Source organism: Dendronephthya gigantea, unplaced genomic scaffold, assembly GCF_004324835.1.
Source record: "Dendronephthya gigantea isolate DGI-Jeju-01 unplaced genomic scaffold, DenGig_1.0 000024F, whole genome shotgun sequence".
NCBI classification, from domain to species: domain Eukaryota; kingdom Metazoa; phylum Cnidaria; class Anthozoa; order Malacalcyonacea; family Nephtheidae; genus Dendronephthya; species Dendronephthya gigantea.
In genome coordinates this window covers 344616-361052 of record NW_021163034.1, presented here as the reverse complement: position 1 = coordinate 361052, position 16437 = coordinate 344616, and the positions used below count along the sequence as shown (strand labels likewise).

The 16437-nt window shown below is 36.2% G+C and overlaps 2 protein-coding genes across 2 annotated transcripts; both read left to right on the top strand.

The window, feature by feature from the left end:
* Nucleotides 1-705: 705 nt before the first annotated feature.
* On the top strand, nucleotides 706-8617 carry LOC114522772 (disintegrin and metalloproteinase domain-containing protein 10-like). Its single transcript, XM_028543520.1, has 14 exons — nucleotides 706-1008; nucleotides 1102-1240; nucleotides 2287-2390; nucleotides 3109-3449; nucleotides 3970-4105; nucleotides 4719-4937; nucleotides 5263-5429; nucleotides 5608-5761; nucleotides 6165-6318; nucleotides 6420-6518; nucleotides 7125-7212; nucleotides 7317-7426; nucleotides 7583-7650; nucleotides 7808-8617. Exons 1-14 carry the CDS (start codon nucleotides 951-953, stop codon nucleotides 7996-7998), a joined length of 2028 nt encoding a protein of 675 aa, XP_028399321.1. The 5' UTR covers nucleotides 706-950; the 3' UTR covers nucleotides 7999-8617.
* Nucleotides 8618-10612: 1995 nt separating this feature from the next.
* On the top strand, nucleotides 10613-16080 carry LOC114522883 (AN1-type zinc finger protein 5-like). Its single transcript, XM_028543658.1, has 4 exons — nucleotides 10613-10729; nucleotides 12836-12999; nucleotides 13088-13312; nucleotides 13686-16080. Exons 2-4 carry the CDS (start codon nucleotides 12837-12839, stop codon nucleotides 13832-13834), a joined length of 537 nt encoding a protein of 178 aa, XP_028399459.1. The 5' UTR covers nucleotides 10613-10729; nucleotide 12836; the 3' UTR covers nucleotides 13835-16080.
* The last annotated feature ends 357 nt before the right edge of the window (nucleotides 16081-16437 follow it).

Below are 16437 nucleotides of genomic sequence, written 5' to 3'. Positions count from 1 at the left end.
CGAAAAGTAGTCTGTTGGAGAAAAAAATACTTAATATAATGAGAAATCCTTAAGATAATGCGTTTAAAAACACCGAGAGAAAGGCGGTGATAAAAAGATCCGGATATTTTAAATATGGTTATGTGATAACACCTGACCGGCGTCCGGCAACGCAAGGCGATTTTTGTGAATTTTTCAGTTCTCAAAATCAATTGTTTTATCTTTTTATAATATTCTTGACAATTACTGAAGGATAGCACATTTAATTTCCACATGTATAGGATGCATGTGCTTAAAATTTACTTCTAGAATTGAATTTATTTGCTCCTAAAAACTGATAATTCGCGACGCGTTGGCGAATCGCACCCAGTATGCGTGGGCTTAGAAAAACTGTGAAGCTCGATTATTGATAAAAGATTAGAAAGAACAGAAAATGCTGATAAGGCATAATTTCGGCTTAAGTTAAATCTTCGTCTATAAATATAAGAAGTAATCTTTTCTAGTCTGGCTGAACACATAATAAAACCAAAAGGGAGTGCTTAATTTTAATTTAATCAAGTCTAAAAGTATAGAATATTAATTTCGCTGTGCATGAAATGCTAACATTTCCAATTACATTTCCATAATTAAGATATACCTGATAGATAAGTTATGTTGATTGGCTGGTGCGTTGAGTATGGATGACCAATGAGAGGATGCAGTAGATTTACTTTCGTATGTTTCCGTGTATTGACATTCTTTAAAATATTTTTTAATTTTGCTGTATTTTCTCGCCGAAATTTCACAGTCGAGTGACAAAATACAATAATACATCACGGGATCTCAGCATATAGCATTTATTTTAACATCGATCGAGTTTGATGTGAGAATCTCTCTAGGGCTCTGATTATTACAAAATAGCATAAATACATTCGGCATCTTTCCGACGATCACTTGACAAGATCGCTGAAGCAGCGTTTAATACGGCAAGAATGTCAGCTTTCGAGCTGGTTTCAAAACTTCTCGTTCTGGCTTTCGCCTTAGTTTCCGGTAAGTTTCGATCGTTGTTCTGTATTCTTTATAAATTTAGTTCAAAACAACATTTCCTTTACCGTGTTTTTGTACTTTGTGGCTTTATTATAGGCGAGCGTTTGAACGACTTTGTGTCTCATTTTGAACCGCTAAACTACGATAGAAATTTGTTAGAAAACCGCCATCAGAGAGTTCGTCGATCGCTAAATGAAGATAGCACACTTCATCTTGACTTTAAGGCACATGGAAGGTGAGTTTGAAAGCTAAAACGATTGAAATTTAGGTGTTAATGAAATTGCGAGGCGCTATCACATGCCAGGTATATATAATATTTAAGTCACCGGTTTTATAATATATGTCTAGATATGGCTCAAAAATAAGATCTAAATTGTGATACTGATTTTATCAGACATGTACGTGCAAGCCCGTGAAGGTCTTTGACTAGAAATCAACTCAATTGAATACGTTTCCCGTTCGTTGCCCATCCTGCGTGAGTCAACATATAATAAATATTTTCTTTGTGTCCAATGGTGATTATGCAATTATTTTGTTTCTATTCGGGTTGCTTGGTAGCCAAAGAGCATTGTCCCTCACTTTATGTTTTGCCGAGCAGTCTAATATAAAGCAATATTTTAGTTTTACAAATACTACCGTGAAATTTTAAACAACCGTTCCATTGAAAGCGTTTCTTCAATAATATTAACTTTATATACAGCTAGAGCACGAATTAAGATAAGGCAGTTTAATAAAACCGTATCAATTTCAACTAACTTATCCAAAAGACTTTACCATACTCTATAAAGATCTGTTCACAAGATCAAATTTTGTTGAATCCAATTCACTTGTGATGGATGCCTTGTAGTGTTTTGATTCGTGAAGTATATAAGCAACAAAGCAACTGAGACTAATGCAGTACTGCTTTGTTGCTAACAGACTACATTCCATACATCAGTAATGAATTCACTGAATTGGATCCCACACAATTGCATCTTGTGAACAACCCACGACTCTAATCAATTCGGGTTTCCTAAGCTTGGTTAGAAAGATTTTAGACTTGGGAAGATGGATGAATCCAAATTGAGTTAGTTTTCAATGTTAATTAAACAAAACAGTTTTATCACTCCACTTAAAGAATATCCATAGACAAAGGTCTGTAAGGGCGTACATCTTGGAGCAAATACATCTATATGGAATATATATCTGTGTTAATTAGATATTATTTTATTTAAAATACTAAGAAAGGTGCATGCATGCATCAAATGTAAATGTTTAATTTTACATTCTCTGTTATTTTAGGTCATTTAAGTTAAGATTAAAAAGGGATACAACAGTATTTGCTCCAAACTTGGATGTTGATCCAGAATTTGATCCGAACAAAGTGTATAAAGGACATGCAGAAGGTATTGTATCTTTGATTCTTATCCTTTACTAAATGCAGTTAATGTTTGCTTGCTTGACCAAATTTTGCTGGGCTAAAACCTGTAACTGTATAATATTGTACTACCTATAAGTTTGTATATATATATATATAGGTATAACATATGTATTTATATACTTGTATTTATACTGTCAACCTTGGCCTTCATCAGTCGATTGCACACTATAAAGGCTCAGTTTAGTTTATTGAATGCATTGACTGATCACATACTGTAGATCATGCATATGTACTTGGAATTTGTGTGAAAAAGGGTTATATGTGAAATAACAATAATAGTTATTTTATCAGTGTCACATTTTGAAATGAAATTCATAATATGTCCATTAGAAGACTAGTAATTGAAATCCACAGCCATTCAGACAACACAATGGTTCATTTTCTAAATGCAAGTGCATAACTCACAACACCTGTCATTATTATGAGGCCATTATTTATTTAGTTTAAATGTGTTCAGGAAGACAACATATTACATTTACTTTGTCATCAACATCTCATTTTCCCCCATGACACTCACAATGACAATTGGCTTATATGATGCCAGTTTTGGGTTAATATTAAGGAAATATTTTTAATTCAATGAATTCTCTTTATAATAAATTTCCCTGTTTCTATGCAGTTATAGAAACATGCTTCTTAACATTGCAGTGCACACATAAACTTCTTTTTTTAATGTTCTTTAGGCTACGAAAACTCTTTCGTCCATGGATTTGTTCATGATGGGAAATTTGAGGGCAAGGTGAAACTATCCGACAAGTTGGAAGATGAATTTCACATTGAACCAAGCTCAGACCACTTCGACACCCAAAAGGAATTCCATTCAGTCATTTACAAAGCTGATGATCTGGAATATCCATATCCATATGGGAATGTGGATCTGAATGAAAAAACAAAAAGATGGATGGAGGAGGCTCGGCAATTGTCTGAAGATGTTCTTGAAAGCCCGAAGCAAGATGGTCGTAACCGGTATAGACGCAATACTCCTGGTCAGGTGACTAAGCTCATCTGCCAAATTCATTTGCGGGTAAGTGAATAAATTGTCACATGGCATTGTTTGCCTTCTTTCGTGTGTTTTTTGCTTTCTTGGGATGGTGGTGAACAATTTTATGCTCAGTAGCCCTTATTGAAGACTGGGTTAGTGGACCAAAAGCTCGCCATGTAGAAAAATTATGGAGTCGCGCCTTGTTGTTCATGTGCAAATCACATGAGTATAATTATTATTTTGTTGGCAATATGCCCAGTTCACTCCACTTTAATGGGTAAAACCACATGCTATTTTTAGGTTTACATTGCAATGACACAATTTGGTATAGTACCATGATAAAACCTAATAACAGGGAGGCTGGGCGTTTACGCCTCTCCTTGTCCTTGATCCTTTGTGACCAGAGTGAGCACCCTGGCTGTTCATCCTCCCTGGCCCATCCTTCTATATATGAATCCAACACTATCATGTGAATTTTCCAGTCAGTCTTGAAGTTCTGCTTTTGTATCTGGCTTTGTATTGATAAATTATTTTTATTTGTTACTTGATGTTTCTTCTATAGGCTGATCATCTTTTCACAGAAAAAAGAGCTGGTCGCAGCAAAGAACGGGCACTCTTACTGATGACAAAACATGTCCAGGCTGTTCATGATATTTATAAGGAAACTAAGTTTAAAATTAATGGTGCTTCACAACTAGGTATGTTGCTAACAATTTGCAGATACAGTGCTGTTTTTTATGATATCTTTTTAACTTCATTGAACTTTGCATAGTTATATGTAGGTAGATTTTGCCAGTGTCGGATGTAGGGTAAGTCAGAATAAATTATACAGCCTAATTTAAAATTCAAAATACCATAATAACAGTGCTATTTGTTATTCATTTCTAAAGAACATTTTTACGTAAAGTTCTACCAATATTAAAGTTTGAGTGGCAGTAATTTTTCTGACTTACCCTGGATTTTGCAGATCTTCATGTGGGCAAAGTGTTTTTGGTTTTTGTCCACTAGATCATTGATGATTATTCCCTGTCGTCCACTACTGACTTCTGTTTTGTGGGAATATCCTGCAACATGGGGATGTCAACCCTTATCTGAGAATGTTATAGCAATTGTATCATTTCAGTTTTGAAATTTCAAAAGAAACATGCCTTTTAAAATCACTTCTTATTCGTGCTTACACCCCGCCCGTTGTGCTAGCGAGCGGATGGCCAAACCTGTGATCTCCAAACCCTACAATACAGCACCACTTAATTCCATCACACCTTCCCCCTGAATATGAATATCAAAAATCTTGTTTATCTTCTCACATAGGATATGGGTTTGCAATAAAAAAGATGAGAGCAAATGACACTAGTGATAAAGATAAAAAGGATAATCCCTACGGTCAAGAGTACATCGGGGTGGAAAAGTTTCTGGATATTATTTCACTTGAAACAACACATAAGGATAAGCAATTCTGTTTGTCGCACGTGTTTACATACCGTGATTTTGAAGACGGTGTTCTTGGTTTAGCATGGGTGGCTGAGCCTGGTAAGCTGTTTTAAAGTTTGCTATTGTAGACATTTATTGTGTAGACTTGTTGTAAATATGTCAATTATCGTGAAATATCAAGGTAGTTTCTTCAACAAACCTTGGTGTGGTTACAAAGACTACAGTACATGAAAAATAGACACCAAACTGTAGTCTGCAAACAAACTTATAGCTATATAGTGAAAATAAGTTTCGCTTGAAAAACTAAACTAATCTTCCTCAGAAAGTGTTACAATTTTTGTTCAAACTGAATGTGTTACAACTTTCTAAATGTTGAAAATCAATTTTCCTTATACACCTTTATAAATATGTTTTTTGCTAAAAGAAGGGGCAGCCGGTGGAATTTGTGAGACATCAAAGAAATTTCAAGGCGGTCAAATTAAGACCTTAAACACAGGAGTTGTGACATTCATTAACTACAAGAAGCAAGTGCCTTCCCGCGTTTCTGAAGTCACATTTGCTCATGAGCTGGGTCATAATTTTGGAGCAAAGGTAAGAAATAATCTGTTATAAACATTTATATAAAAATTCATTTTAGACTGGTCATTTCATTACAATATATTTAAACCCAGTACATTTTTAATTTCCGCTTCCAAAATACAGCATTTGAAGAAATTTATTATGACTTTAAAAATGTATATGCTTTTTACATATATTGTTCGTATTAAAGCACGATCCCAGTAGCTGCAGTGGTGGAAGTGGTGGAAACTACATCATGTTTCCCAAAGCTACTTCAGGGACAGAGAGCAACAACAGGAAATTTTCTGAGTGCAGCAGAGACTACATCTCGGACGTGCTTCAAAAGAAAAGTGGTTGCTTTGAAGGTAAGGAATTATGGTGAGGATCATGGTGATAAGGGTGATGAGGGTGATGTGATGGTGATGGTGATGGTGATGTTGATTGATGTGATGGTGATGTGATGGTGATGGCGATGTGATGGTGATGGTGATGGCGATGATGATGGCGATGTGATGGTGATTGTGATGGTGATGTGATGGTAATGTGATGGCGATGATGATGGTGATGATGATGGTGATGGTGATGGTGATTGTGATGGTGATGGTGATGGTGATGGCGATGTGATGGTGATGGTGATGGTGATGTGATGATGTTGATTATGGTGATGGTGATGTGACGATGTTGATGAGGTTGATGGTGGTAGTTGCACTGGTGATGGTGGTCATGATAATGATAAGTATTTTTTTATTATATGCCTCTTCTTTCCAGAGTCGGGTGCGGCAATTTGTGGTAATCAGGTAATTGAAGGAGACGAAGAATGCGACTGTGGTTTCAAGGAAGACTGTGTGGATGATAAATGCTGTTATGACGCTGACAGTGGCATTAACGAGCGCTGCAGACTGAAGACGGGTGTAAAATGCAGGTTGGATTACCAATACGTTGAGATTAGTCTAACAAAGCAATTTTTACCACCAGTCCATTGCTAGAGTTAATGTTTGGTCCGTATTACTTGTCCTGTTTTAGTCCAAGTCAAGGCCTATGTTGTAACGGAACAACTTGTGAATTTCATAATACCACATTGCTATGCGAGGAAGGCGATTGTGTTAACAATACCTATTGCAAGTATCCTTTTATTGAAGTGAACCAGCTTCCAGGCGAATGTTTTTTCCTCATGCGATTCGGGTAATCCTAAATTCGGGTAATCCCAGATTCGGGTAATCCTAGATTCGGGTAATCCCAGATTCGGGTAATCGGAGAATGGATCAACAAACTGTGGTCGAAAATACACATTTACGGTATCAGCAAGGCTGCTTCTCGTAAAAAGGTATAGCATTACTATTTTAGATTAAGTATTTAAAATTTATCCATTTACCATTTTAGATTGAGTATTTAAATTTAGGCACTCTCATTGGCTTTGCTTGAAAAATGTAAACTGAAAAATGTAAACAAATATGCCGATTAGTTTTTAAGAAACGAAATTCGGTATGGTCTAAATATATCCATGCAGGTGATCCGAAAACGCGGGAAATTCAGTTAATTGTTAAACAATATCTATCGGAATATACTTTATTTCTTGGTATATTATTTATTCCTGTTTCAAATTTTTTTTAGAGATATAGTACTCATAACTAAAATTACAGATTAGCGACTAATTTCATAAAGAATAACAAAAGTTATAATCGATTACATACGTCAGAGTCAATATGTTTCCTTAATTCACGAAAAAAGCGGTACGAGTGCCGTGTGCCCCAATCCTCTTCACAAGCCGGATAATGAAACAGATTGCAACGATGCAAAAGGGGTTTGCATTGATGGAGTAAGTTGTCGTTTTAAACTAAAATATATGTTTTCAACCGAGGCGTAGCTCCTCCTAATAAATAGACACTTATACGAATGATTTAAATTGTTTAAAATTCACAGGAGTGCAAAGGCTCGCGTTGCCTGAAATTCGGTAAAAAAGAGTGCCAATGCACAAAAACCGATGACCAATGCTTACTCTGTTGTAAAGATATAAATGGCGCATGCTCACCGCAATAACGAACTGGAAAATACATGGAGTTGCTCGCGGGCGCACCGTGTAAAACTTCAGGGGTACTGCGATTTTACACAAATGCCGGGTGTCGACTCGGGGACCTCTGGAAAGGATCAAAACCTGCTGTTTGGAGGTGGCGCGATTGACAATTTAGTAGACTGGGTCAAAGGTATTGGTGGGCGGCCTTATTGATTGGTATTGGTTTGATCATATTCATGGCTGGTAAGTACTGTTGACGGATTTGAATGTATCTCGGTTCCACTCGTAAACATAGTTAGCCTTTTGGGTGATGCTTTTGAGAGCCACATTAATGCCTTTCCACTCCAATATACATGTGATTTTTCCAATATACATTTTAGACCTGTATGTTTCCATATAGGTTTTATCCGTGTGTGTAGCGTGGCGACCCCGAGCAGTAACCCTAACAAACCCCCAGCCAAGACGATGTCCCTTCGTCGTCGCCCTCGCGCCAATCCTGGTTATAGCAATCAAGGGGAACCACCACCCGCTTATGATATTGAAATGCAGCGGGGAGGACGGAACCAAAGACCACATCAAGGACGAAGATAGATTTGACACTTCGATTTTGAATTCTGTACAAAACTGGACTGCTGTATGACCCGTTCACAAATTCACAGCGACTACGACGTGCGAGAAAATGCATTACCCTGGGCTTTTGAGAATGAGTTTTTTTATTTAGTACTTCAAAGCATTGACAAAAACGTTCTGGTAATGGCGTCAGCAAACAGAATAAAATTTTGGCGGGAAAATCACGAAGGGTTGTTTATATTTGAAAAATGTCCACTCAGCAAAATTCAATTTGCCACTCTAGAAATTTTTAGTACGAGCTAATTCCAATGAATTCCAATCGTTTGGTGATTAGTTTAATAGTTTTGGTAGTAATTTTGACGCGTTTTGTTTTATTAATTTGTTCTCTAAACAGCAGTTCACTTTTTAACATGTTCAGTAGATTTTCAGTCTCCGTGGATTTCACGGAATTATATCATCAGAATATAAAAATGTAAAAAATCTAAAGTGTATAGCATAATAGCAGGACTTTAATTAATATAATGCATATGGTTTGTAATTTTTAAATATTTTGATCGAACTTGCAATTTTCTAATTTCTAGAAATGTTGAACAGACTTTATATACGGTACAAATACAGAATACTTCTAACTAAGTGCATGCGTTGCATTTTATTTGCGATCTTAATTTACGATGGATCTTTTGTTCTTCTCTGTTGTAATATTCCGAGGTTGACATGCGCTATCAAAAGAGTTGTAATTAAAGCTATGAATAGAAGATATCCCGTTTCAAAATAGCCAAAAAAAAGCACGACAGCGCCTTCGAATAATCTCTTATCAAACGTGGTATAACAGTTTCCAAAAATAGACAAATTATCTTTATCATACCGGGCTTTACCGGCGAAGGCACTCAGGTCGAGTCGAGCCGGGTCGAAACGTCGAGAACATACCAATTGTCCTGACAACGTCAAAGGCCTAAAGGCCCTAAACATCGAGAGTCTATTTAAGGCAGGTGTATACCGCATTTTACGAGGAATTAATATTAAAGATTAAATATTTGTCTTTGCATTCGCATAGACTTGGCACACACGGTAAATGGTAACAATGGCAACACCTGTTGTTAGTGCTATCTGAAATACCAAAGTGCAGGTTACTGAAGAAATTTCGATAAACTTTAGCTATTTAAAGATTCTTAAATATTCTATTATTTCCCCGTAGAAAAGCATTGAAACCTTTCGCAAGAAGTTCCTTCCACTTATCTTAATATACTTCCTTCCACTTATCTTAATATACATACTTCCACTCCATGGAAACTCGCAAAGTGCAGAATCATGGAGGTGATCTTCTAGAATATATTCGGGCAGCTCTCGGAAGCTTTCGTCCAATTGGATAATGCTTTTCTATGTTTTCAAAAGAAGGAAGCTATGCTATTTGTTGAAACAGAAATGTATTGTAAAGTTCAGCCAATGAAAATCAGTCTTATATATTCCAGAATATACTATGGACCGAGCATATGACCCCGCATTTAACGCGTGTTTTGTGGGCTAACCTTTGATTACGTTATCGTGAGTGTTGGGCGCATTTTTTAAGATTACGACGTCATGAGTGTTTTTTGTATGATTCAAGACGCGTTCAGTACATCACGTCTGACGTCTCCTTACTCCTGAGCACGCAAATCTAATCTCGCCGGGCTGACGCACCGTGTTCTCGCTGACTGTTAGGATCGCCGTAGTATACGCATCACTGCATCTTGGTTATATAATTTAGGTGTAGTTTTAACAACAGAGTTAATAACTTAATATGGCTTTACAAATCAAATGTGAGCTCCTAGAACAAGTGTTAGTTCAACTTAGTTGTACGATGGTTGTACGAACGAACGTCTTGTTGGTAAAAAAATTAACACCATGAAAGGTTGTTACCAAGTTGCTAAATCTCATACTGACTCTAAATAGGGGTTTAGTGAAGATCTCGTATCTCTAAATCCACTGAAATCCACCAATGCAATGATACGATAACTCAATTATCAATAATTGGTCAAACCTGTGATAGCCCTAAATCAACCAGTCATGATCAAACAATCAGATATTAAAAATAGTCTTGGGTTTTCGTCACTACAAGCGTGCTATAAGAAATGTCGGCGTACGAACGAAAAAAAAGTGCTAGTACTATACCGACAAAAAAAAAAAGGAAACCATACCTAGCATTATTGAATTGGCTGTATTCACTCAGCGATCTAAAGCCGTGAGCGTCACATCCACTTTAGAATTAACGCATTCCGGCTATTTTTGGTCTGTTCATAGTCGATTTTACAGTAATGGCATTCCAGCGTCGTTTTGGCCTTACTATTAAACTGTTGTCAAACAAAGCACATAGGTGGTTTTACCGGTTTGCACTGAGGAAACGCGGTTGAAACCACCTGACTTTCTTGGCACGTTTTGCTATAAAAACTGGTCTTTTTGTATTCCGGGCATGGGCGTTTTGTCTTTAATTTGTGCTAAGCCTCACTTAACCGCAATGATAGTTTTGTTGGCACGTTTTACGGTGTTTATTACCAGACAACACTTGTGGGTGTTGTCAAGCGACCAAACGACATGACTCATTCCTGATTGACCAATGACGAAAGAGAATTCATGACGTCACTCACTAGTGCCAGTCATTGGGGATCAAACAAAGAGCTCTCGAACTCACATATCGAAGTCATATTTCTCAAGATACTGGCCTGCTTTTTGTACAAGGAGAAGCTTTTGCGTCGCTTAAACGAAGGAATACTGTTCTGTGAGTATACTTTGGGTTGTATGTGTTAAGATCAAGGGAAATAAAGCGCTCTAACGCGACTTCGTGGTCGAAATCGGCGTGCGTTTGTGTGTGACCACATATCGTTTGCCTTTCATTATTCGGCCCTTCCTCGGAAAGCGTTTCGATAAAGGTCAACTTTCGAAATATTTCTCTAGCTTTTCTGAACCTTATACAGTGGTTCAACGATTGTATAAGTTTTCTGAACGGTTTAAAACGCCGTGAGCTTGAAGGGAAAGAGAATATTGAGATAATGTATCCGTGATTGTGTCCACGTCTAATATTATATCAACTCAAAGGGAAGTTGTAGTCCAACTACGAGGACTCGAAATGTAAAATCTGCATATATCAATGTCTTCTTGCCTTTCAGCTTACATATAACACTTCGACGAACGTTTTAACGATCAGTAAGTTTCTCTCGATGTTTTCTGTCCGAGAACGGTGTTTATAGCACGAGTTTTACTAGGTTTTTGAGAGCAAATCTTGGGCAAACATAAAAATTTTTCAGCGTCGGCTTTGTCCTTTGTTTTAGATTCGGTCACGAAATCTTTATAAATTGTTGTTCGTCTTTGCTTTTTTAAATGTTCTCTCGATAAAAGAATATCGGTAGAGGCAAGAATCCTAAACCTTGTTTAAGTTTATAAAATTTCTTAGCTGTTTTTGTTGGCAACAAAAGAGATGTAAGTGAGAGCAAAGGTAATATTTCATAATGTGGCAAATATGGAACCTATTGTTTTACATTTTTCTTCATTCAAAGGCGTCTAGGATTTTGTCCATTTTTGTAAACGTACCATCGCATTAAAACGGGTTTCTCTCTTCGCTCAAAAGCGACCTAAACTTGTGGGGAATAGTGCTTTTATAAGTCTTGGATAATACTCTTGTTATTCGAGATAGATAATATGGTTATACTTTTTAATCATTCGTCAGCAATAAAAGCTATATTTCGTTTTAAAAACATGTAGGTTATATTCCCTTATACATTCTCTAGAATTTGAATGCTTTTCAGTTGAAAATAAAATGATTTTAAATCTCAATTGTGGTATTGGCTTTATGGCTTATGTAGTCATTGTATAATAATTATATATAACCAGTTCTGTACATTACGAATTTTTGTGGCATAACATACAAGACATTAAAGCTATGTTTTAATATTAGTATCACCAAAATTTCGCTCACAATTGAAGTATTATCAGGTCAAATTATAAATATCTAGACCTAAAATGAAAGCAAATCCTTTGATGTTGTATATACTCTTTAAAACATCAAAGCATTCTGGAGTTACAACCATAATTTTGTATCTTTTCTACGTACAAGTAAGTTAGACAATGTAAAGCATCTAAATCGTAATATAAAAGAGAAACTCAGTAAGCTTTTGAGTTGGTGAAGTTTCAGTGACTTTCTCAGAAACAATTCCTTACAACAACAAAATTATGAACCCAAAATCTCTTTCACAGTCAAAATAATTGAATTTTGTTGTTTAGGCATTTGATAGCATGAGTTGCATCCTTTCTGTGTTTGGGGATGTGATTAATTTTCATCCTAAGCTGTTTAGCATTGCTCTTGATACAAATTAAGAAAACACTCGTGGAATTCCTCAGTTTTAGCAGCCTGAAAGAGCCATGTGCCTTGTGGACGTATCTGGTTATCAACTCAATTATGGCTGAAAGCTTTGACTCTGACGAACCTTTCTAAAATCTTTGTATGCAACTTTTCTAATATTACAGCTGGGAAAACATCTCAAAGCTTGACTGTTTGTCGTAGCAATTGGGAAGGCATTGTCCCCATAGGTTACAGGGTTTTACATAAGGAATGTAAGAAGCCTTTCTAAAATTGAGTGCAAATATTTACTTCAGGGACTTAATAAGAAATATATGAATATGAAGGACACATATAATAGTAATTAGAAACAGTGTACAAGGAAGAAAATGAGTAAAAAAATTTATGTAAAGGTAATAAAGCATGTATACCACAGAAACTATTGGCATTCTTCACAAACCAGTATTTTTGTTTACATTGGTTCATTGATTCCTTACATAATGAGGAAATATAAGTTTAAAGTGCATTGTAATAATCAATTGGAAATTTTAGGATGGAGAATCAGAATACACAACAACCTTCTCTATGCCGTGCCGGATGTGGTTTTTATGGTAATTCATCTTTCGATGGCATGTGTTCGAAATGTTTTAAGGATGCTCTAAGAAGAACGCAATCCACTTCCCCCACAGGATGCATAAGTCCTGCTACTATAACAGGTGGGTCTTTATTCATTAAATTGTTTGTTTTTTTGAAGTGAATTTGGTTTACACTTGTGTTGACATTTTTCATCCAAAATTATGTTAGGTTCAGCGACTTCAGATGAACCAAGTACATCGGGTATCCAAGAAACAACCCCCCCACCCACAATATCACCAGCTAGCGTGGAGAGAGAGCAACCTATTGCCGAATCAACTGGACCTGCCCCCGAGGTGGCGGCAGTCGTTGAAGGTGAAGATCAACAGGATTCCCCATCTAAAACTAAAAGGAAAAATAGATGTACAACCTGCCGAAAAAAGGTTGGCCTAACAGGTAAGATGTTTGGCAGTTTTATTACATTACATTTATGTAGAGATATCACCAATTCACATCACCTGCACTATGGGATCAGAACCTTATTTCACAGTATACGTGGGGCAACAGTTTTAATGAATTTTGATAAGTTAAACACCAGCAGAATGTTTGACTGTTGTTTCTGCTGTTGTTGGGAGAAAATTTGGACTAGAAGTTCAAATGCCCATCTCAGTTTATATCTTCTTTATCCTGTAATTTCCCTACAATTTAAGAAGCATTAAGTATTTTGTGCATTAATTAATATACTCCTATATTTTTTAATTTCTGGTGACAAAATCATTGTCTGAATACCTAACAGACTCTAAATCCCTATTCCATATTTACATTGCAGGCTTTCAATGCAGATGTGGGGGATTATTTTGCAGTTTACATCGATATTCGGATAAACATGGATGCTCTTTTGACTACAAGGCGGAGGGGCAAGCAGAAATCAGAAAAAATAATCCGGTTATTGTTCGGGACAAAGTCCAAAAGATCTAAACCCTCCGCAATGACAATGCTTAGACAATGGAAATCAAAATTATCAAGCTGTGACACACTCAGAGCTGTGGTTTGTAGAAAATTTATGTAATGGGTCACTGAGAAACCCTGCAAAAAGCAAACCATATTATTCTTTCAAAGATATGTCAGAATGTTTGTATGGCATGGTTTCCCCTAAACGTATAGGAGTGTCTGGCAGAAAGAGCTCAAATAGTTTTCATAAGTCTACAAAAAAATTAAAGGAATTCAATTTCATAACAGGCAAAAACCGGTGATTTAATTTTGTGTAAAATATATATAATCTTAGTGTATATGAGTAAAATTAATTGGGTTCCAGTATTTTGGGATAGATAGATTATGCAAATACATAACTAGTGTATACCATTCCAATTGTCATGGTAAAATGCATTTATATCATAAAACTATGGTACTAATACTGATAGAAATCAAATGTGATGTCTTATGATTTTGCTAACTGATAGGGGCTACAGATGCTTAATTTTGGGTTGTAGATAGTGTGTTAATTCCAGTCCATAGGCATATAAGGCTTGCTTAGCATTGAACAGGGTTATTAATTCTATCTGTATAATAAATGTGGTCTGCATCTGTATTCCTTGTCATTGTGGGAGTGGGATGCCAGTTATATATGCGTTTTACCATGACACCCAAAGTTATTTAACCAATACAAACTGTTCCTTACAATTTAAGATTTTTTCTGCAATGTTTATCTGCAAGAGAACTTTCTTGTGTATGCAACAATGGTATATATATTGATGGAAATAGCTACTTAGTAACAGCCTTCACCTGTCACATAACGCTAGCTTATTGAGTGTTTCAAAACAGCCCAGAACCGTTAAAATAATCATTGAGTCGGATTAATTTCACTTCGTTCTCGAAGTTATATACGGTACCATGAATACTCGATTTAGCACAGCGGCGCTTATTAGATTTCGACACTTCAATTTAGTGGGGGGCGAAATAGAGTATTCATGGTATTTATAGTGCTGTATGACGACATAGAAAAAACTCCAGCTTAAAATATACACAAAGGGAGAAGAAAGATAAACCTTGTTTCTTGTTATCAATCCACTAATTGCACGAAGTCTACACGAATTAATAGTTGGTTTTAGAAATCTTTGGCGGGTTTATTTGTAATCCCGTGAAGATAAATTCTCTGAAAACAAGAACGAAACGTGACCAATGCCACTGAACTGAATATGTTATTGAAACTGTACTGTCCGATTATTTTTGCCTGTACGAGAGTGTATAGCTATTTTTGTCTTGAAACTGACGAGTAAATTTCTGACAATATCCGAGATGCTGTGACGCTACGAGCTTTAAATCTTCAGAAAACAACGCGTTGTTTTTGCCTTAAATTCTATCAATTGCGTGGGCTTTTGTGATAATTACGTATCAGCAATTTTTATTTCGTGTTGATATTATGCGCAAAATAAGTACTTCATTATTTTCATTATCGTAAAACATTGTCATTGTCGATATGAACGTTAAAAGAAAAATCGCGTCACAAAGTATTCTCCGGAAGTTTTACTGAATATTTTCAACATTAACAGACATTGTAAGCTCCGCACAATATCCTGGATAATATCTATCTTTGCAATGTCCGTAATTATGTGCGCCTATGGTGATTTCACTTGACAAAGAGCTGATATTTTACCGATACTTTGCAGGCTTTCTATACCTGTGAAGTCTAAAGAGTTCTAAATTCTAGAGATTGTTCAAAAGTTTGCGATAGATTCCGTAATTGGCTGTCTTTTCTTCTGGCGTTTTCTCGAATTCACAAATCTGTTTGCAAATTTATTCCAGGAAATATCTTGTAAAATACAAAGGCTTTCTTTCATCGTAATTCCGTTAACACAGTTTCACTTTCAGTTTGGTGGTATGAGGTGATGATTAGACTCAATGATTAAACAGATAGAAACTTATAATGCTTTACTATATGGGGCCTGTTTACACTGGCGATTTTTGCTGCGAGTTTCTTCTTTTGATAGATGTGAACGAGTGAATTAGTTATGCTCAAATAAAAGCTTTTATACTGATGAGCATTCGTAACTACGTTCGTTCACATCTACCAAAAGAAGGAAGTCGCACAGAAAATCGCAACTTAAATTGCGAGTGTAAACAGACCTTAACTCTGATAGTGCGTCACTATCGCTTATTGTTTTATTGCGCTGTTGTGTTTGTATATAATGCGTATTTTGTAAATATGTTATTTAGACAATAAATTTCTGGTAATCGAGGATGGTTGATGCCATTGCTGTTGATTTTTTAGTAGGGTAGTTAGTTATACGTCGGGCACTGCTAGAATTTAATATTTGGTATTTGAAAGTTTGAGTGGCACCTCCCTTCTCGTTGAACTCTAAAGAACCCGAATCTAGCGAGATTTCCTTCTTGGTGTTTTGCAATTTCTCGTAAATAGAAACAGTTCCGAACAGAGAGTCTTCGCTTTGTTATCTTTAAAAAACCTTACGGTACCATTAGGCTTTAGTTTTTCGAAGCAGGAATAGTACCCATGTCGCTTTGGTGTTCAATGCTGTTCTTTTAATGCTTCTTTCCATCGTGTACAATACTGATTGAAACTTGGA

Coding starts and splice junctions, on each gene's coding strand:
- LOC114522772 (XM_028543520.1), top strand. CDS start 951: ATGTCAGCTTTCGAGCTGGTTTCAAAACTTCTCGTTCTGGCTTTCGCC. Junction 1,241..2,286: donor GACTTTAAGGCACATGGAAG/GTGAGTTTGAAA, acceptor CTGTTATTTTAG/GTCATTTAAGTTAAGATTAA. Junction 5,430..5,607: donor GTCATAATTTTGGAGCAAAG/GTAAGAAATAAT, acceptor TTCGTATTAAAG/CACGATCCCAGTAGCTGCAG.
- LOC114522883 (XM_028543658.1), top strand. CDS start 12,837: ATGGAGAATCAGAATACACAACAACCTTCTCTATGCCGTGCCGGATGT. Junction 13,000..13,087: donor AAGTCCTGCTACTATAACAG/GTGGGTCTTTAT, acceptor AAATTATGTTAG/GTTCAGCGACTTCAGATGAA. Junction 13,313..13,685: donor AAAAAAGGTTGGCCTAACAG/GTAAGATGTTTG, acceptor TTTACATTGCAG/GCTTTCAATGCAGATGTGGG.